This window comes from Dysidea avara, chromosome 1, assembly GCF_963678975.1.
Source record: "Dysidea avara chromosome 1, odDysAvar1.4, whole genome shotgun sequence".
NCBI classification, from domain to species: Eukaryota; Metazoa; Porifera; class Demospongiae; order Dictyoceratida; family Dysideidae; genus Dysidea; species Dysidea avara.
Window position 1 is genome coordinate 43,841,842 of NC_089272.1, and position 22,483 is coordinate 43,864,324.

The 22,483-nt window shown below is 37.2% G+C and overlaps 1 protein-coding gene and 1 long non-coding RNA gene across 3 annotated transcripts in view; one reads left to right on the forward strand and one right to left on the reverse strand.

Annotated features, from left to right (window-relative positions):
* The window catches only part of LOC136265473 (uncharacterized), an 87,864-nt gene that overhangs the window by 287 nt on the left and 65,094 nt on the right, over window positions 1–22,483 (forward strand). The window contains exons 2-8 of one of the 2 annotated variants that reach the window (XM_066060360.1): window positions 160–504; window positions 2,125–2,405; window positions 2,467–2,543; window positions 3,224–3,493; window positions 3,649–3,702; window positions 4,500–4,655; window positions 4,711–4,791. In XM_066060360.1, the coding sequence (XP_065916432.1) occupies window positions 3,337–3,493; window positions 3,649–3,702; window positions 4,500–4,655; window positions 4,711–4,791 (448 nt within the window). In that variant the 5' untranslated portion in view covers window positions 160–504; window positions 2,125–2,405; window positions 2,467–2,543; window positions 3,224–3,336. Of the gene's footprint in view, window positions 1–159; window positions 505–2,124; window positions 2,406–2,466; window positions 2,544–3,223; window positions 3,494–3,648; window positions 3,703–4,499; window positions 4,656–4,710; window positions 5,068–22,483 lie in introns of those variants that run through there. The other variant, XM_066060352.1, reaches the window with a different exon arrangement.
* Window positions 3,088–3,477, reverse strand: LOC136265572 (uncharacterized). The gene is made up of 3 exons (XR_010705606.1): window positions 3,387–3,477; window positions 3,215–3,325; window positions 3,088–3,155 (listed from the first exon to the last, which is right to left on the reverse strand). It is a non-coding gene; the product is annotated as an uncharacterized lncRNA (long non-coding RNA).

Below are 22,483 nucleotides of genomic sequence, written 5' to 3' on the forward strand. Positions count from 1 at the left end.
TAGCTATACTATACTTGTGTTTTTCCTATGAATTTAATTTGGAGTTTTAAGATTTACTTTTGATTTAAATTGTACGGAGAACTTTGAAAGTTTCCAGAGTTTGTATGGTATGAATACTTATTACTTAACACATTATGTAATGTATGTGTGTGTCTGTAGCTCTCACTATCACTAATGGTCCACAAGACACAACAGTGTGTATCAATCAAGTGGTAAATTGTACATGTGGATTTACTGGAGCTGATCCTAATATTGTGGTACCAAATTGGAGAATAATAAAGAGAAGAAATGGAGTGGTTGTCAGTGATGAGGATATCAGTGGAAGTGAAATTCAATGAAACAATAGTGTTGGACTGGAGTGGATAGCTGATCCACTTAACGGAAGCAATAGTGTGTTAAGAGTTGGTCCAGTGGACAGGACTGATGATAAGTCATCATATCAGTGTGGTTTTGCATTGTTGAATGGAGTTATTGAGAGCTCTATAGGAACTCTGACAGTATTAGGTAAGTTAGATTCCAGCATTGACCAGAGTGTTAATGCACAAGTACACACAACCATGTTTTGTGATTAATTAGATTATGCACACACCTCAAGTATGAGTATGGAGTACATCTACAGTATATATGGAGTATTGTTGTTGTTTTCCAACAACAATTAATTTTATGTGTACACAGGATATTATTAGATTTCCTTGTCTAAAATAGGGCAAAAATAATATTGATCACCTTGTTGACATCCCCACTATATACTTCTTAACTGACACCTTTACCCATGATACATGATACCATAGAGGCTATAATATTGAGATTGATGTAACCATGACAACAATTAATTTTCCCATCAGCATCAAAACTTGAATTCTCTATCCCATCATGTGATCGATATTGATCAATTAAGCTGGTCCATTAACGTATAATTGTAGTTTTGTGTTGTTTCAGTTATGATCTGTACATCAATTTTCGTCAGTATCCACCATTGACAACTCTGAAGTTGAATCAGTTCCTTCCCTTGATGGCCCCTCCTACCCAAACATATCTCCTATCCAAATTGACTGTGATGGTATTTCTCATCTCTTACAGGAAGAGAACCCTCATAAAGCTTCTGGTCCTGATGGCATTTCAGCTAGATTTCTAAAAGAGACCTCTGTTAACATTGCACCATGCAGTCCTTGCATTGATATTTAATGCTTCCCTCACCTAAGGTAAACTTCTGCTTGATTGGAAAAGTGCTTTTATTACACCTATTTTAAAGAAGGGCTTCCATACAGATCCCTCCAACTACCGTCCCATTTCATTGACATGCATTTGTTGCAAAATATTTGAACATACATTGTCTTCATCGATAACTAATCTTCTAAACACTTTTAATTTTATTTGTAGGGAACAGCATGGTTTCCAAAGACACCGTTCCTGTGAAACTCAACTTTTAGAGGCTGTAAATGATCTCACATCTAATCTTAATGCTAATATTCAAACAGATTTCCTCTTGCTAGATTTCTCAAAGGCATTTGATACAGTATCTCATAAACGTTTACTATCCAAATTATCCCACTATGGTATCAATGGTTAAATATTTAGGTTGGATTAAAGATTTTCTGCTTGACAGGAAACAGCAAGTCGTTCTTGGAAATGTGCACAGCTCATCTTGCAGTGTGCTATCTGGTGTTCCTCAAGGCTCTGTCCTGGGTCTTCTCCTGTTCATAATATACATTAATGACCTACCTATCTCTATATCCTCCAAGATTCGTTTGTATGCTGATGATGTAATAATTTACAGAGCTATCCTTTCAAGTGAAGATGCTTCAATATTGCAAGAAGACTTAAATAAACTAGTCAGCTGGGCTGCAACCTGGTTTATGTCTCTCAACCTTAACAAATGCGAACACCTAGTTATAACTAGTAAAAAACAACCCTTATCAACTACGTACAATATCAGGGACTACCTCATTCGCGAAGTTACCTCAGCAAAATATTTAGGAGTTACAATAAGCCAAAATATCTCCTTGGTCTAAACATATTGACATTATCACTTGTAAAGCAAATTCCATTCTAGCTTTTTTACAAAGAAACCTTAGTCAGTGTTCACTTCGTGTCAAATCTTTAGCTTATTTTACATTATGTTAGACCAGTGTTGGAGTACACCTCTGTTGTTTGGTCACCATTTACACAATCTAACATAGACAAGATTGAAAAGGTACAACGTAAGGCTGCTAGATTTGTTTTTAATGATTATTATAGATATTCTAGTGTAACTAACGTGCTCAACTGCTCAAAATGGGAATCCCTTGAACACAGAAGGAACTAAGTCTACCATTGTCATGTTCTACAAAATCATCAACAATATTGTTTCAGTTGACTTTTTCAATTATCTTCATAGAAGCTTTACCAGGACAAGAGGTCATCAAGTGAGATTTGTGACTATTCCTGCTAAAAGAAACACTTATTATCACTCCTTCTTACCCACAGCTATTCGATTATGGAACTCTCTGTCTGAAGAAACAGTTAATTCTCCTAACTTACATTCATTTATTAACTTATTAAGTGTACGTTAACTTGATATGCACTACACTCATATTTGAGTCTTACATAACAAAATTAAATTAAATCATAGCTACTCTTTTCAGAGGTCTGCTCAGTAGTAGTAGTTAGGGTTGGGCAATATTTCAATAAATCGCCAATACCGCCTAAGCAAGTGCTCGCAATACCATTATCGCATGTATTATTTTTCCTTCACAATATTATTATATACATAGGCAATATCTATTGCATTTTGCAATAATTATCGCATTTATTGTCTAATTTTTGTCTCTTCTAGACCTCATATTTATACAGTTTGTGCATATTATTGCTAACTATGTCAATTGGTTAACTTGTTAGCAAAAAAGTTGTGTTTGTAAACTAATTCTCAGTGAAAACAAGCAGTCATATGGACTTTTCAAACTTTGTGTTTCAATTATCACATGTAATATTGCAGTAATTGCATTAAATGACTCATGCAATAATTGCATGTCACAAAATTCTATATCACCCAACCCTAGTAGCAGTAATAATAATGATGCTAATAGTTTTGAACACAATTTTGCAAACCTTAATCATATGCACTACTGATTAGTTACTGCAGAATCACCTGCTAGGCTAGTATATCAGTTTGTATGCTACAGTCAAATCTGAATTGAGTCAACCCACACACTACTAGCTTGTATGTTATACGTACTTGTTACAGATCCACCATCACTCATCAACATCACAGTGGAGGATACTGGTATCACCTTCATCACTATATCATGGATCAGTACATCAGTTGGTAGTGTGATTTACACTATAACTGGTGATGTGATGGTGTCATTTACCACGACTGATACTCAGTATACTATTAATGGACTAACCAGTGGTACATCATATAGGATCAGTGTTGTCCCTAGTGTGGGAATGTGTCAGGGAGAAGGAAAAGAAGTGATGGTGAATACCAGAGTGTCACCTAGCATACCAATAGGTAAGCTATAATATTGTAGGTTAATAAAAGATTTTTAATAATAGTTATTTTGTTAGTTTTCTATACTTTCTCTTTTTGCATAATTGCATGGTAAACAAGTATGTAGTTCAATTTGTAATTATCAATTATTTGTTACAAATGTTCTGTCTATACAGTTCAACCTTCCAAAAGCAAGTCAATTGTTTTACAAGCTACCAATTCAATTAAAGGTTTGTTGATAATTCTAATTTATAAATTGTGTATAGCTGTTGTCTAAACATTTCCTCCTGCAAGCTAAATACTACATAGTAGTATTAACTGTATGAATAATTAATCTTATGGCAGTTATGCCATACGTAACAGTTTGTGCATGTGTAGTGTGTCTGTGTGCATGTGCGTACCTAGTCTGGCCGCGCTGCCGACCCTTTTACGCCGCTCGCTTTTTGATTAGTTGGGCGGCGCTCGCTGTAAAAAGGGTGTGGTCACAACCGCATACTAAACTTGTGTATGCTGCCACTATAGTGGCAGCACCAATCAAATCGCAGCATTTGTAATTAAACTGAACATTCAGCGCGTAAAGAGTGAAATCATGGATACTATTGTCCTGTGGGTATCGTATCTACGGCAACTATGCATGGTCTTACTTGGAAGAGGGCGGAGTGCGCTGTTATCAACTGTATACAGAAGTTGGCTACATGAGGTACGCCTCTGATTGCTGTCAAACTCGAAGCGAGGTTCGAAGCCATAATTCAACAGTGTTACCATGACAAAACCCGCGTGATTCAGACGTTAATTAATTCCAGCTGCACAAGTTTAGTATGCGGTTGTGACCAGACCCTTTTACAGCGAACGCCGCCCAACCAATCAAAAAGCGAGCGATGTAAAGGGTCGGCAGAGCCAGACTAGTGCGTACCATAGTCATGTACTTCTATTCTATTAGTGATGGACATACCAGAAGTACAGTGCATACACTCATAACTAAAAGGTTTACTGATCAATTCACTTTTCTCATCATAATCACTAATAGATGATGACAGTGAATCAGATGATGATGGGAACACAACTTTGATCATTGTATTTACTATTATCATTGTGTTCCTCATAATATCATTAGTAATAGCTGTTGTCATTATTATTTGGTTGTGTGTGGAGCGTTATCACAAACTGAAGTACATCACTTCTGGTAAGATGTATAAACACAAGTGAACAATTATCCATGACTTTTGTGTTTACTGTAGAAGTTAAAACTCCTGTGAACCAGCAGCAGTTAAACACAGACACAATCAAGATGCAGTCATCTCCAGCTTATGTTCCAGTAGGTCAAGTTAATGATCTAAATTCTTCCATAGTACCACAATATGATACTGTACAAGTTCCTTCTGATCATCAAGGTGTACCAATGATGGCTAATCCAGCTTATCTGACCCATAAGGACATCTGATGTGTTACCTCAATGGAACACATGTACCCAGTACATCACACGTTTCACAAAATGTAATGTATCACTTTATCATACAGTAGTGCTGTATACATGCAGACGTTTTACAGCTTATGTACTTATGAGACTAATAAGTGCTCTTATTATTAACTCTTGATATTATAGATGATCTTCTGATCATTACAATAAAAGTATATCATCAGTGATTGTGATAAGTTAGCACAAATACCACATACAATTTACAAGGTACAAATACCACTGTATTTTATAGGATATAATTATAATGAAACCTGTCTTAGCAGTCACTGCTGTAGGGAGGCCCTCCAACTTTAATTTCCCATGTGAAAAGCAATTTACTTGTCTAAATCAGCCACCTTCTTATAGGGGCGGAGGAGACACCTTTATTTAGGTGGAGTGGGTTGGTGATGCCATGGCCTAGCTGTAAGTTAAAGACCAAAGAAAATAAAGGTTACTGCCTGCTGACAATACTGTAGCTGCCCTTTAACAACTATATTTCCTTATTTATAACTACCTTGCTACACTGCTTCTCTGAACATTACTGTGACTGCTCTATTAGAGTGTCTCGAATCATTGTTGCTATTGAGGTAGGCTCTCAATGACAGTTTTAGATAATTTTAGAGGGGCTAAGCCCCTCCATAAACTTTTTTGAAGGGATACATCCCCCTTGCCCCTCACCTTCTCCCTGTCTTCTTACATATTAAAGCTACAAAATTTTGTCCAGCTCAGACAAGTTCCATACTGGCACAATCATACCGAGCTACTTTCTTTGTAATACTGTATCTTGTAATAAATATGTAGATTAATGACCAGTATTTGGCAGTGCAGTTCACATCAATGCAAGCTATTAGGCTGGGGTCTTAAGAGGTATAGGTAACCCCACACATTTGACAAACCTTACAGTAGTTTAACAGTAGTCTTTATTTGCAAATACCCAATCGCAAGATAAAGTATGGTCTTCATTAAGTGTAGTGGTTTTATAGGCATCAGGTACAGTGGTGAGTTTCATAATTGACTTTATAGTGACATGATGTTTATGGCATGCAAGTATTATTCAGTATGAAAAATTGTATCATTGTGTACCTTGGGCAGGAGATTTCTGTAAATAGCCAATTGCACATGGAGAAATAAATTTAATGTGACTGTTCTATTAGAGTATTTAGTGATTGCAATGTGATGGAATAACTTTGTTAGAATAATCATAGAGCCAGCATTGTGATGTATAAATTTTGAGGATACATGTAAGGGATCTAGGAAAGATACTCCCCAGTGCTGCTAACATATCTAGCAATAATGATCATGGTGACAACTAAAGGTCCTTGTAATGAACATACAGTACAGTATCAGTGTTCTCAAGCTTATGGCTGTACTCTACATAGGTCTGTTTAGAGCCTTTCCAAATTCGGAGTTTGACTAATCATATCTCCTTATAGCTTTAACAGATCAATTTGAAATTGCATCAAACAATAGTGGTATGTTAGCAGCATAAGGTGACCAAATTTCAAGCTGGTACCTAATTCACTAGTTGTATGTAATTGTGAGTTGCCGGGTACATGCAATTGGAAAGGCTATAAGAAAATCTGATCACATTTAGACTACCAATAGCAAACAGCACAGCATAACCATAAAGTTAACCAGATGCAAAGGTGTGGGGCACAGCCAAATGCTAAGAAACCTTGACTATTTTGATAACTCAACAAATTGTTATTTTTATGTGTGACTTTGTACATTAACATGACAGTGAATCAGTTATATTGGTATAACCCCCTGGGAAACAACCTATAGGGTTACAGGCATGAATCCACTGACATAAATGGAATGTTTTATTTATAAGCATTCACTGAGGATGCATCTTGAGTATCTATAATTACTACAATGTCCACAATCAACATGAACAACCCTACAACTCAACACTCATATTTATAATATCCTGTTATTTATGTGACTGCTCTATTAGAGTATCTCAATCTTTATAAACGGGCTCATGTTGATGTCCCTGAGAGACGAATGCAAATTTTGCTATTATAAACTGTTGTGCTACAGCTGTAGTACTCACTATCACTCACCTTTGTGCTGTGGTGTTACATTCTGCAAACTTAGAAATTAAACGGGTCTTCCTGAAACCTTTGAGACCCTCTCCCTATGTCATTACGGTAGAAAGCTGAATTTAACATGTTATCTCTTGTTAGCAGAAGCAGTACTTATATGCTTTCATGAAAGCTATAGTCATAATGAATGATGAAATTATTTATTACATTGGTTGTGATGCTTTACTTACAAACACACCTGCAAGTATAATTGTATAAAATGATCAGGCCAGTTTACTAGTGTCAACTACAACAGATTTGGATCATTGTACATATATATTATTGATTACAATGTTACACAACATATCATAGACACGACATCACAGTACTTGCATGGGTTCTCTGAGACAGGAAGTCACCACATTTTATAGTAATGATGTAGGGAGAGTACCAAAATCAATTAACAACCATTAATTTGACTAACCAATAGAACACTTAATTAAAATGGTGAATGCTGCTAATGTGACAAGTGACACTGATGTCATGAGAACAACAACTGTTGGTACACATCAGGTACAAATGTTATGACAGTGGAGTGGAGAGACAGACTTCGTGACTTATCAACTAACAATGATCTTGAAGGGTGTCCCTTCCGCTACGAGCTATTAACTACAGGCAACCTTGCTGTTTTCACCAGACAACCACTATATATTCGTGAATGTCATAGTCTTCAGTAAATGCATTGCATTTATTGTGGAATCTAAACCTACGTATGTACAGCACATGTATCAATTATACATCTTGCAGATCCCCAAATTGTTAAAACACATTTCACTTGGCAAATTTCCATAAATGGTACAACTTTTATCTTAAACAATTTCTCATGAACCAAAACTCACTAACTGTTGTAGTATAATCTTATCTACACACCAGTGGATGAGGTACTTAGCTATGAAAATTACACCTTGATAATATCAAGATGTACAAAATGTTATTAACCAGATAAGTATATATACTCTGGCTTTTATATTAGAGTAGTCTAACTTAAGGGCGATGGAACAGGCCAAAGAGTGAGGGGGCCAGGCTAGCTATAAGGTGAAGACCAAAAAAAAGGTGACCACCTGCAGACAATAGCTGCCTTGCACCAACTTATTTATTACTACACATACGTAGCTAAGTAGCACTTGCTACACTGCGTCTCTGTGACTGTTCTATTAGAATATCTAGATCTTGACTGTTCTATTAGAGTATTTCGATCTTTTTTTGCAAACTTCGTCCCATAAGTGTGTGTGTGTGTGTGTGTGTGTGTGTGTGTGTGTGTGTGTGGGGGGGGGGGGGGGGGGGGGGCAACGCCTATGGTCTAACTAGGAGGGTGTGTTTATGGTTAAATAGGGGTCACTACAACAGACCATTAACAAGGAACACTACCTTCAGTACACCTTACATACAGAATCAACCAAACAACACCATATTCTGGCTACTAAGTCAGAATAACATTAGGCAGATAATACTTCATGAGCTAACCAGACTATGGTAACTTCTCACAACTACAGTACATATGTAGTACATACACTTACATATTACACACTTAGCTAGAAGGTCATAGGTGATACAATACACATATAATATAATTATAAGTTAGCATAGTTTGAATTACACTACAACAAATATCAAATGATCAAATTACAATGTGTAACATGATTCAACAATAACAAATCTGATGTTTTCCTGATGAGTTCACTTGTGATCAAAATCTCTTCACCTAGAGATGCACAACAAACTTATTATATTTACTGTGTTTCACTGGTTAAAAACTATGGTTTGAATAAAAGCTACATTTATATTTATATTATAGTATATAAAATAGCCATAAACACGATCCTCGATATAAACATTGTGGCCTCTTTGAATATGTTGATAGAACACACGTGAGGTAGATATTAGGTAAGAAAAAACTGTGATAAGCCTTCAGAGTGCGGCTGTGCAGAGTGCATAAAAGAAGAACTCCATCACTCGCAATCTTTATAAATGTCATTGGCTTACTGTTACACACGCTTATAGTCCCACTACTCTTAGATACATATATACGTACCCTTATAATACTAGAAACCATCTTTGCATTACAGTACATAATGTACATGTTTTTCTGTGTTTTTGTGGTAACACTATTTCACCATCACTACAGCAGAACTTTAGCAGTACAATGCCCTGTGGATCACCTAGTGTTCAGACATTAGAGAAGTTTGTATCACTGAAGTCAAGTGTGGAATAGTCTTATAAGATTAGATTACTCTTAGACTAATAGAACATTCTAAAAGTAAGTCATTTCAGCATTTGGGTAAAGGAAGTTTGTGTGACTGAGATTCCGCCACATTAAAGCATACCTACTTGTATCCAGCTAGTACATCAATCTTGTACATTTGGCAAATGTAGTTGTCTGGCATACACAATGTTTTTTGATACACCTACGAAAAAAACAATTTTAATACAGACACATAATTCAGTTACAACTCAAGTACTGTACTTTTACATGCAAACTAATCATTATTTCATACATACATGAGTGCTTTGCATGCTAATTGTAGGCGTGTGTAAGTAAGTGAGTGGCTGGGTCTACTACAATAATGTGTAGTGTAGTGTGGTGTAGTGTAGTGTGTGTGTTTGTTATCGTATTGTGTGCATATACTTGTCAAAATGACAGTGCAGTTATAGAACATCACAAGTTAACAATATGTATACATGTAAGGTACGTGGATGGTTAACACTTACAATGGTGAATAAACACAGAGATATATCATCATCTTTACATATATCGTAGCAGCCAGAGATGGACATACAAGACTTCTCTTTTAGCACTGTGAGAAAATAGTACATGGGTGTAGTCAGGTGTGTTTTATAACAACATAACATTACACACATAGTTTTATGCATAATATTTACAAGTTTGGGCACACACACTGTACATTATCAATACATACTAGGCAATACATACATGCTACATGTCAAGAAATAGAAAATTTTGAATTGATGGCTGTATTATAATTAAACAATGATTATATAGTATTGAGTCATATCCACCACAACTGTTGAGCACAACTGTGCAAACACTGCCAAGAACATCAATCACTGTAACCATGAGTTTAATCTCACTGTACCCCGATGGTACTTGTAAGCTTGGGAGAGTGCAGGAGGAGTAGCATCTCTGGCTCCATTGAAACTTTTATCTGATACAACCATTATATTATTGAAGTCAATCTGACACATAATTATGTGACCGGATCTGCGAAAAGGGGCATAATTGTGCAAGCCTAAATTTATAGTATAAAGCATTGAATACATTGGGTGAAATACTTGCGTATTATTGAAAGAATTCCGTAAATGTTTAAACCCCTAGTAAAGGAAGGGACTAACAATAAAACTCTGGATATCATCTTATTTGCCTGCTCAAGAGGAGTTGGAAAACCTTTGTTTCATTGCAGTAGACCCAAGGATACATAAGTTATGAGTGTTTGTTTATGTCATGTCAAAGAAATTATACATGATCAATATTTTCTCACGAATTTTGCCTTTGTATGTAGTGAAGAAGGGTGAGTAAAGGAAAAACTCCAGTAATTGCTTCCCCTGTTCATGGTGAACACGATGGTGAAACATTTTGGCTCCGTACCTCAATCCGTTGGTAAGTTACAACTGTTTTTGTAAACGCCTGTAATTTATTTTCCCTATGCTTACTGTATATATTGATTTTTCTGTTGTTGCTACTTTGTAGGGTTCTAACTCCAAAAGCTATTGGTATATGAAGCTGAAACTTTACCAGTGGGTACACTTGGCTAAGTAGATTATAAATAGTTAATAAACAGGAATCCGAAAAATATGTGATTATGTCCTGTTTTTGCAGATTCAGCCACACACACTACTAAACAAATAGGCATTTCCTGGAAACAAGTATACATGTGAAGTGTAGAGTACACACACATATCCTGGCTCATGACAAAAAAACATGTCAACAGAACACAAATAAGCACATGATGTTAATGTGTGTGGTTGGAAGGGGAATTTTGCAAGGACGAGATCAGAAAACTTCACATCAGGCAGCTTGAGATACACAGCTTTAAAGAAATCAAGTTATTGTAACACATCAAAGGTAGTTAAAACACATGTGAAATTTTTACTACAGATGCATCGATTGGTCACCATTTAAAGTATGCATTACTTGATGCCTGTACTACTAGCTACATATATAGCTATTGATTTCTTACCTCTATAGATACAAATTTGAGGAATATAACAGTATGATGGGTGTTCATATGGGTGGAGGGTGAAAGTGGTAAGGTAGGCACCAGCTAGACTATAAAATCAAGGATAACAACTAAAGGTTAGGGACAAAAGTATAGGTAATGCTGGCTCCTTACTGGCTAAAATCAACACAGAAATAGTTTAGCAAACTGCACAAGACTATCCACTCTTGTTGTTGGCAAGGCCAGACATTGCCACTCTAACTTGACACAGCACCCAGAGGTAGTAGCTCTTAGAACCAACAGTGTGTGGTGCTAAGGTTTAAAGTCTGATATTGTAGGTTGCTTGTTTGTGTTCTGTTAACATGTTATTATCATGAGGCAGGACATGTGTGGACTCTACACTTTATGTATATCACAGGAAAACACAAAATACTGATATAGTCACAAACACATTTAGGGTTGTACATAATGCACTGTGGACTAAATGTGTGTGACTACATGACTGATGGACACTATTACGGTGTATGTTTGCATACACCAATACCATAGAGACATTTCAATCCTTCAGAAAAGGTATGGATTAACACTTGCAATAAGCTTAAAGAACAGGTACGTACACTTAAGCAAAAGGTATAGAGATGCAGTGGGTGTTTACGCTACAGTATCTTTAATGGTTTCTGGATAAAAATATGTCTGTACAAAACAAAGGAAACTTAAAAGTGTATATAGTATATTTGCAAATATTCACATGTTATATATGACTTACTGTTGAGCAAGAACATGACATGGTTGCATTTTGTAGAAATTATGGCTAAATTTTTTAAGTAGTGGTGACTAACCACTGGTTAGTGCTGCATACTTGTACACAAAGGCTTGCCTCACATTTTAAGATAAAGAAATACAAATACTCTCATAGGAGTAAATGGTCGAATTGTGGGTGGGCAATATTATTAATTAATAATAGCAAAATAGACAAACAAAAATAGAAGGGAAGGTAAGAAGCCACAGAATGCTATACATCAGAAGCAAACATATTTAATTTCAAACCCTACAAGAGTACAATGTGTACATATATACCTATAGTGAGGTTTGCGAGTAAAACCCCACTAATCTACATTACTACAGTAGGGTAACAGCATTTGCTACTACTGTGGCTACATCATGCATTCCTTACTTCTGCTGGATTTCATTTCCCATTATCTCTCTGGCTGCTTTAGTTTGAATGAGCCTCTGGCAACTTGACAGTTTACAGGTTCAGATAGAGTTCTATTATTGTGGTTACTCTAAAGTGATTTGAAATGCCAGAGGGTAGAATACCTTACTGTTATGAATAATATTAAACATCTGTAGGTGGCATACAACAACCTTGAATATTTTTATCTAAATTAAACTTTCTAATTACCAGATGGCCAATGTAATGTACTTATATTACAGACACTTTCAATAATTCTCTGAGATGCCCAGGACAGTTTAGCAACTAAGGGCTGCTTTAGAACTCAGTTCCACAAGTGTTTTTGTTTTTTTTAAGTATCCATAGTAACAGGATCTAATGCCATAACACACACACACACACACACACACACACACACACACACACACACACACACACACACACACACACACACACACACACACACACACACACACACACACACACACACACACACACACACACACACACATTTATATGGTGGTTTCATTTGAATAGCTATAACTTTACCTATGACTACAATAATACCAATGGAGCCAGAGGTGCTGCCCAAACATTACTGGCAAGTACTTACTGGATTACAAATGCAGACACATGCAAACAACACAGATAACAACAACTCTTGGTTGGCAAGGTGCTATTCATGCGTGGTAACATACAGACTTCACACATTAACAGATTTTGTGGAGACTTGTACAGTGGATGTTTGAAATCTTGCTGCTTGCAACACGTATACGTATGGAGTTCAATCTGCTGTCCAAACTGGGACTGTGAAATTTTAACCTCTGAAGGTTCTTGCAAGAAAGCCACTGAAGCTTTGTTGGTTAATGATCAAGAGATGAGCGTAAACCCATATGGTCTAACACTTTGTTACAATTGTAGTATATGTATAGGCTCTAGTACAACTAAATATACCAAAATGTACCTTATCCGCAATGACGTCAAAGCACAAAATGGCGGCCGATAGTGTGGGCACGTTTGTACAGAGGCTATTGGGAGAGATGGCAGTTCGCTATGTTAACGTTTACATACTGCAGAAAGGGGCAAGGTGAGGCATACATACTTAATTACAAGACAAAAGCACGTGATTTTGCATTGATAGCAAACTTAAGTCTGGTTCGTTTGGTGGGACTATTTTGCATCGCCACATCATGCTAACTAGCTTTTTACCTTTATTATCCAATAGTTCCGTGTCGTGAAATCCGCAAACAAACCTCATTTTAGTGATTACGTACGAAGTGCCCACACTAAACACAGACATTTTGTCAATTATGATGTCATTGCGGATAAGGTCCATTAGTCGAGGTGAGTTGCATGCTTTCAGGAACATGGATTATTGACTGATTAGACATACTAGCATCCATGAGTTTGGAGGAACCTTCTAAGGCTACAAACCCTGTGAAGCTTTGTTCCAGCCCTGTTGCAATCATCATAATGTGCTTCTGCAAGATTGTAACGGTGTATAGTTCTTCAGTGATGATTCTATAGCAAATATGTTAAGCACTGTTGCAGTTCAAATTAATCATGGCAGTTTGGAAGTCTATGCATGATTTAAAACAGCTTTGCTGTACTCCTGATGCTTTGCTGTACTCCTGATGTCAAAATTTACACACCCACTCACCTAAAAGGTAACATGTTTCATAACAGGTACACCAAAACACATGATAGCCTTACAAGTGGATACACAGGGATACATATGGATACACAGGGATACATATGGATACACAGGGTTACATGGGGATACACTGGGATACATATGGATACACAGGGTTACAAGTGGATACACAGGGTTACAAGTGGATACACAGGGATACATATGGATACACAGGGTTACAAGTGGATACATAGGGTAACATGAGGATACACAGGGTTACATGGGGATACACAGGGTTACAAGTGGATACACAGGGTTACAAGTGGATACACAGGGTTACAAGTGGATACACAGGGATACATATGGATACACAGGGTTACAAGTGGATACATAGGGTTACATGGGGATACACAGGGTAACATGAGGATACACAGGGTTACAAGTGGATACACAGGGATACATATGGATACACAGGGATACAAGTGGATACATAGGGTAACATGAGGATACACAGGGTTACATGGGGATACACAGGGTTACAAGTGGATACACAGGGTTACAAGTGGATACACAGGGTTACAAGTGGATACACAGGGTTACAAGTGGATACACAGGGATACATATGGATACACAGGGTTACAAGTGGATACACAGGGATACATATGGATACACAGGGATAAATGGATACACAGGGTTACATGGGCATACACTGGGATACATATGGATACACAGGGTTACAAGTGGATACACAGGGATATATGGGGATACACAGGGTAACATGAGGATACACAAGGTTACATGGGGATACACAGGGTTACATATGGATACACAGGGATACATATGGATACACAGGGTTACATGGGGATACACTGGGATACATATGGATATACAGGGTTACAAGTGGATACACAGGGTTACAAGTGGATACACAGGGATACATATGGATACACTGGGTTACAAGTGGATACATAGGGTAACATGAGGATACACAGGGTAACATGAGGATACACAGGGTAACATGAGGATACACAGGGTTACATGGGGATACACAGGGTAACATGAGGATACACAGGGTAACAAGTGGATACACAGGGTTACATGAGGATACACAGGGTTACATGGGGATACACAGGGTAATAAGTGGATACACTGGGTTACATGAGGATACACAGGGTTACATGGGGATACACAGGGTTACAAGTGGATACACAGGGATACATATGGATACACAGGGTAACAAGTGGATACACAGGGATACATATGGATACACAGGGATAAATGGATACACAGGGTTACATGGGGATACACTGGGATACATATGGATACACAGGGTTACAAGTGGATACACAGGGTTACAAGTGGATACACAGGGATACACAGGGATACATGGGGATACACAGGGTTACAAGTGGATACACAGGGTTACAAGTGGATACACAGGGTTACATGAGGATACACAGGGTTACATGGGGATACACAGGGTTACAAGTGGATACACAGGGATACATATGGATACACAGGGTTACAAGTGGATACATAGGGTTACATGGGGATACACAGGGTAACATGAGGATACAAAGGGTTACATGGGGATACACTGGGATACATATGGATACACAGGGTTACATGAGGATACACAGGGTTACAAGTGGATACACAGGGTTACAAGTGGATACACAGGGATACATATGGATACACAGGGTTACAAGTGGATACATAGGGTAACATGAGGATACACAGGGTTACAAGTGGATACACAGGGTAACATGGGGATACATAGGGTAACATGGGGATACACAGGGTTACATGGGGATACACAGGGTAACATGGGGATACATAGGGTAACATGAGGATACACAGGGTTACATGGGGATACACAGGGTAACAAGTGGATACACAGGGTAACATGAGGATACACAGGGTTACATGGGGATACACAGGGTAACAAGTGGATACATAGGGTAACATGAGGATACACAGGGTTACATGGGGATACACAGGGTAACAAGTGGATACACAGGGTTACATGAGGATACACAGGATTACATGGGGATACACAGGGTAACAAGTGGATACACAGGGATACATATGGATACACAGGGTAACAAGTGGATACACGGGGATACATATGGATACACAGGGTTACATATGGATACACAGGGTTACATATGGATACACAGGGTAACAAGTGGATACACAGGCTTACATATGGATACACAGGGTTACATATGGATACACAGGGTTACAAGTGGATACACAGGGTTACATATGGATACACAGGGTAACAAGTATGTAAGCCTGTGTATCCCCATGTACCCTGTGTATCCATATGTAACCCTGTGTATCCACTTGTTACCCTGTGTATCCATATGTAACCCTGTGTATCCACTTGTTACCCTGTGTATCCACTTGTTACCCTGTGTATCCACTTGTAACCCTGTGTATCCATATGTAAGCCTGTGTATCCATATGTAACCCTGTGTATCCATATGTAAGCCTGTGTATCCACTTGTTACCCTGTGTATCCATATGTAACCCTGTGTATCCACTTGTTACCCTGTGTATCCACTTGTTACCCTGTGTATCCAAATGTAACCCTGTGTATCCACTTGTTACCCTGTGTATCCACTTGTTACCCTGTGTATCCATATGTAACCCTGTGTATCCACTTGTTACCCTGTGTATCCATATGTAACCCTGTGTATCCACTTGTAACCCTGTGTATCCATATGTAACCCTGTGTATCCATATGTAAGCCTGTGTATCCACTTGTTACCCTGTGTATCCATATGTAACCCTGTGTATCCTCATGTTACCCTGTGTATCCATATGTAACCCTGTGTATCCATATGTAACCCTGTGTATCCACTTGTTACCCTGTCTATCCATATGTAACCCTGTGCATCTACATGTTATTCTGTTTATTCACTTATTGCCTTAATATTAGCATTAATAATGGGATACATTATCATCGAGTTATGAAGGAATGAATGATGCATGTACAAAAATTCATTAAATGTGAAAATGAGATTATAATTATGTAGTTTAAGATTAAGAGATGTATCCATTTTAATTGTGACCTGATTTCACAGGATTTGTTGTAATTCAAGGTATTGTCTAATGATTCAAATTTGATTAAAGGTAATCAAAAGTTTATAGTGGCTTGTTTTGGTCATAAATACTTCAACTGTCAAATGTGACATTAGGACTGATTTTCCAAAATCAGGTCACAATTATAAGATGTATTCTTGTAACTCATGTAACTGGTTACTGGAACAATATTCAGCAGAAAAATACAAAATGGATACCTCATATCAGGCCACATATGCTCTAAAGGCCTTAACTAGGAAGACTCAGTAAAATCAAACATAGAACGTGCAAAACCAAAAAATATGTCAATCCAGTAGTCTAGTTCACTGAATAGTGACAGCCCACACGGTAGTATACATGTACAGTACCTACTGTAATATTCAAAATTCAAAATATAAGGACAGACAGAGACATGCAAATATGTACAAGAACTAGGTATATATTCTGTAGATTACTTTTGAGCCAGCACGTGAGATATAAACCTGGTTGAAAACTGTAAGTGTTAAAGGTAGACCTTACAATAGGCAATCATACAAAAACTGAAACAACTGTAACAGTGGAGTTCAATCATAAAAGGACAACCTGAAATGTAGACACTTATTAATCCCAACTTCATCCATGGTCCCATTTGTATTAGTGCACACATACATTTAGACTCCTGGAATCAGAATACAAAAGTGTATATCTACCAGGACACTTATTATGGTCCCAACGTGCCCAGACTGATTGTCCTTTCCTTTATAAAGCCAGTCACAACAAGCCCACAATAGCTACCATTGACTGTGGCAGACATGTCAAGTGGAGCATTCACTCTCAACCACTACTACTACCACATACAAACACACAGACTTGTTTGTAAACTGGCATGATGACCTTTAGCGATCCAGCAGAACAACAACAGATGAATGCTATTTATCTATACACTGTTAAATAAATTAATCACTAGGGGATGAATCCTAATAAACAAACTATTTACAACAATAAAATGATGATTTCCCTCTTCCCAAAAGACATCACCATAGAAAAATTTTACACAACAAAAAACAACAAAAAGCACCTAGCTTTACCGTCAATGTTATGGAAGACATCACGATACATAGTGACACACACGTACGTGACTGCAGTAGTACATACACTGCAATCTCACACTATTTTCGCTATTAGTATGGCGGTGGCTTCAATATATGTATAAATATCACCCTGACATATAGTCATATACCCCTTGGACCAATATACTTAGTTCACTTGTAACCATTAAAACTGAATTATACCACCTAGTGCATGTACACCTTGTACAGTAGCTGGGTATGTACGTACATGTACTCCCATGGAGGTATCCAATGCACTTTATATCATTGAAGTATTTTTGTGATACAGTACCATACCTGCATTCATGCCTGTGCATGCTGCTATATATTCTTTACTGGAAACAATTTTTTCAAGACACTACTTCATAAAAAACAACTAACTATACTGTAAAGTAATTCACCTTGAAGACTTGTACGTAGTTCAAATACACCTGTAAGTGTTCTGCTGTTTGGAGTCTTTATCTTATCATATACACATCACCATGATCATTGAACCTACACACCATAGTGAAAATAGCACGTGTAGTAAGAATATGTTGCTAATCTCTAAACTATGTAGCACCATCTTGGGTTTGTGAATGAGCATTATAATTTGGCGATTCACAACTTTTTCATAATGTTTGTAGTTTTGTACTACACAATGTGGATACATATCGGTAACTAGGTACATAAGAGAACAAATTTAGTTATTTCATGAGATCATAAAAATTTTTACGCATCATTAAAAAGTGATCACCAAACAATCACTGTATCTCCTCAGCTGTACAAATTTGAAAGGCCTGGGCTGTATGTAGTGTTCGAGTCTCACTCTTAATTTTCGTTTACATCCATTCACATGTAATCACTAGCTAAACAGTTATAAGGTACGTAAGCTCAGTCATTTAGGAATAGGTGTCATGTAGTATGTTAAATGTGTTGACTATATCATCATTTTACAGTAATGTGGACTATTGCTACTTTAGTGCATGTAATACAGTACTCCCCCTCAGTTGAAAAATGACTTACACACGAGCATACACACTGAGTGAAGTAAAGCCTCAGTAATTTTGTTAGTTGTTAGTTTTTATTAGCTAACACCAATTACACACACATTAATATAACAGTTCAAGCAAAGCATTGGTTGGGTGCAGCTAGGTATTGAGTATGGCTAATGTTAACAATAAGTATGATACAATAACAAAACAAAAAAAAAAACTGATTGTAAATGTGATAATACCAGATGAGTGGTTTTGTGGATTCCATACCACTGTTACTCGGTTGGTAACATTATATTTAAATCACTTGCATTGGTGAAGATCAAACTTCCATACAGCACTGAAAGGAAAATACAGCACTGTTGGTCACGTGTGTAACCAAAAGTAATGTTATCTGTTTTTTTATGGCCAAACTGGTATTATACAGACATTTACTGATTGTCTGATAATTGGAGTCTACAAAACAAATGCTCCAAACAAAGATGACCAGAAAGCACTTTAAACCAGTTAAAGCACTGCCATGCTCATGCAATATGAAATAATAGCACTCTGGTGTGCTCTTGAGCCAAATACAGCACTCGGCTTTGCCTCATGATGCATTAGTCTCTCGCCCACACCCTCATGCTATTTTTTTCCATATTGCACTCATGGTGGTGCTTTAACTAGTATATGTGACATGTAGATGCTTGTCACCATATTAACAGAAAATTGAGGGTAGGTGTATGTGTTGTCTGTAGCTACAGGTGTATATTGTCTAATAGCACCTGTGTACTTAAATATTTTTCAGTACACAGGTGCTATTAGTGTTGTCTGAGTAAATGTCAGTTTAATCCAAAAAAAAAAAATAAAATTTTTTTCATGTTGCTAATTTTGACTCCCTGTAGTCACAGGATTTAACACTGTGTTCACATTAGCACGGTAGCACGGTTCAGTTCGACTCGGTTTGGTACGGCCTAGTATTGGCTAACGTTTTGTTCACCCAAGTTGAGTCCATAAGCGCCTCATAAAAATAATTACGTATAGCGATTTCAGGGTCGTGACATCATGGAAGAGAGAGGCATGAACAGAAACAGTAAACTGTCTAATAAGCTGAGTTGACTGCCATTGTTTGAGGTACAATGTGTGCACTTGTATTACCAAGTACTATGTTTTTTATGTTTCTTGTCTAGCTACCCCTGGGAATAGTATAATTATGAACAGAACATGGCTTACAATTCAGCCTTAAGTGACCAACATTAGGGCTTGGAAATTGTTAGGTACAACATAGTGTACTGCCATTAGGCCATGCAGGTAAACTTGATACTTGTTTCTCAACCATGGCATGGGAGGGAGGTCATTTTATATATGTACACCTATCGATGCTAACCCTGTACTGCCCATACAGGCAGCTAGGGTGGTGATCAAGTGGGGATTTAACAAAGCAAATGTTATCTGCAGGAATACTGCCGCTACCTGTAAACCAATTGTCATTAGATACAAAATAGAAAATTTATTGCAGTGGCCCACGTGCACACCTGGCAGGATATTTTGTTGGTAGCTAACCCCCAAATCTCACCTACCAAGCCTGTACTGGGGGTTATGGATGATAGGTGTGCTGAACAAAATACTCACAAACCACTGCAAAAGCAGGTTATCCACTATGCAGAAATTAGCCTTCTTATTTAAAGTTATCTGGAAATATTTTTTTTTCTGTGCTGTAAAGCCAGACTTCTCCGGGTCAAAATGTGTGCACACATTAATAGAATTTGAGGCGAGAGGATGAATAGTAATGCAGGTGGGAATGAGAAACAATTACCAAGCTTGCATGTGCGTGTGCATTGATTTTGGGGTTATGCAACTAAACAGATACATCTGCTTAATATGACCGAATTTTGGAAAACCACCCATATGGGCACATTTGACACCTAAAATATTTAATGATCAAATCACAAACTGTATAGTACAAATCTAATTCTTGACAGTTTTAAGTCATTCTCAATACCTTAAATTACAATAAAATACTTGAAATATTTTCAAAACTGTGTCCTCTTATTAGCAACCCATCAAACATGAAAATTCTAATTATTTCATGCACGCCCATATGGGTGAATTTCCAAAATTCAGTCACTTATTAGAGTTTATTAAAGAGCTTCAGAAGAGTCAACCCTTATAGTATATTATGTTATTATGTACCAATGTGGGAATGCGTAGCTCCAAAATCTGACTACCTTTTATGTAAACACTTAGTACAAGGGGTTTATAAACACAAAGGCACCTAGCAGTAATTATAAAGCTCCTGGTACAATCACAGACTAACAGATTACTAGTGCCAGCATTGGTTTAGAAGATAAAAAAAGGCCTGTGTCCCATATAATGTAAAGGTAAATCAGACAGGCAGTCTTTCCCCTGGTCCATCGCCTTACTATAGTTTACTGCTAATGAGGCATTGTATCAGTTAGTCTGTTTGTCCAACAACTGAATGCCTCATTCACAATAAGCCAATCATCACTTCTAGGTTAAATGTACAGTGTCCTTTACAGGGAGGGTCCATTAAAAGAGGTTCCACTGTAGCCACATTCACATATTTATACACGTAGACATGCATATATCACGTGTAGTTATGAAAAGTAGGAGCTAGTATGACTACTGATATCACCATTGCACTTTAATAGTAGCGTGGTACACCTTAATTTTGCAAATACAGTAGCAATATATAATCGCACTACTATGTATGCTGGAGTTGCAGTGGTGTTCTATAGGCATATGTAGTCATGCAATTATCAGTAGCTGTAGGTGTATTGCAGTCTGCAGGTATGCATGAATCAATGTACGTAGGTTGCTGCTGAGAATTATGATAAGACTGATATTATGTATTTAACGAAGCTGGACTTCAAAAATTGTATAAATATATTATATTGTTTTTCTAGTATTGATAATATTTAAATAGGAGTGGCAGCTCTGTCTTTGTGACAGTTACTGCCTGCAGGCTTATACATATGGAGCCACACCCACTAATTGATTGGTATTAAAATCCATGTAATTATATAAATGCACTGTTATCGTAAGAGTTGTAGTCTATAGTCTAACAGCAAGCCAACTTCTTTTGTGAGCTACGCCCACTTATTAGGGATGTGTGATGTTTTTGCATGGTTGGAGCCAAGCTCATTTATCAGTAAGAATTTTGTAAGTATGCATGAAGCAAAACACATTAATTTTATATATGTAGTTTGTAAACTGACTTTGAAACGTGCCTACTAACCAATCGTTAGTTATAAACCTTACCTGTTGCATAGATAATACAGATAATTTATTGCATTAGATTGGCATTCACACCAGCATATTCTTTATTTCACTGGTC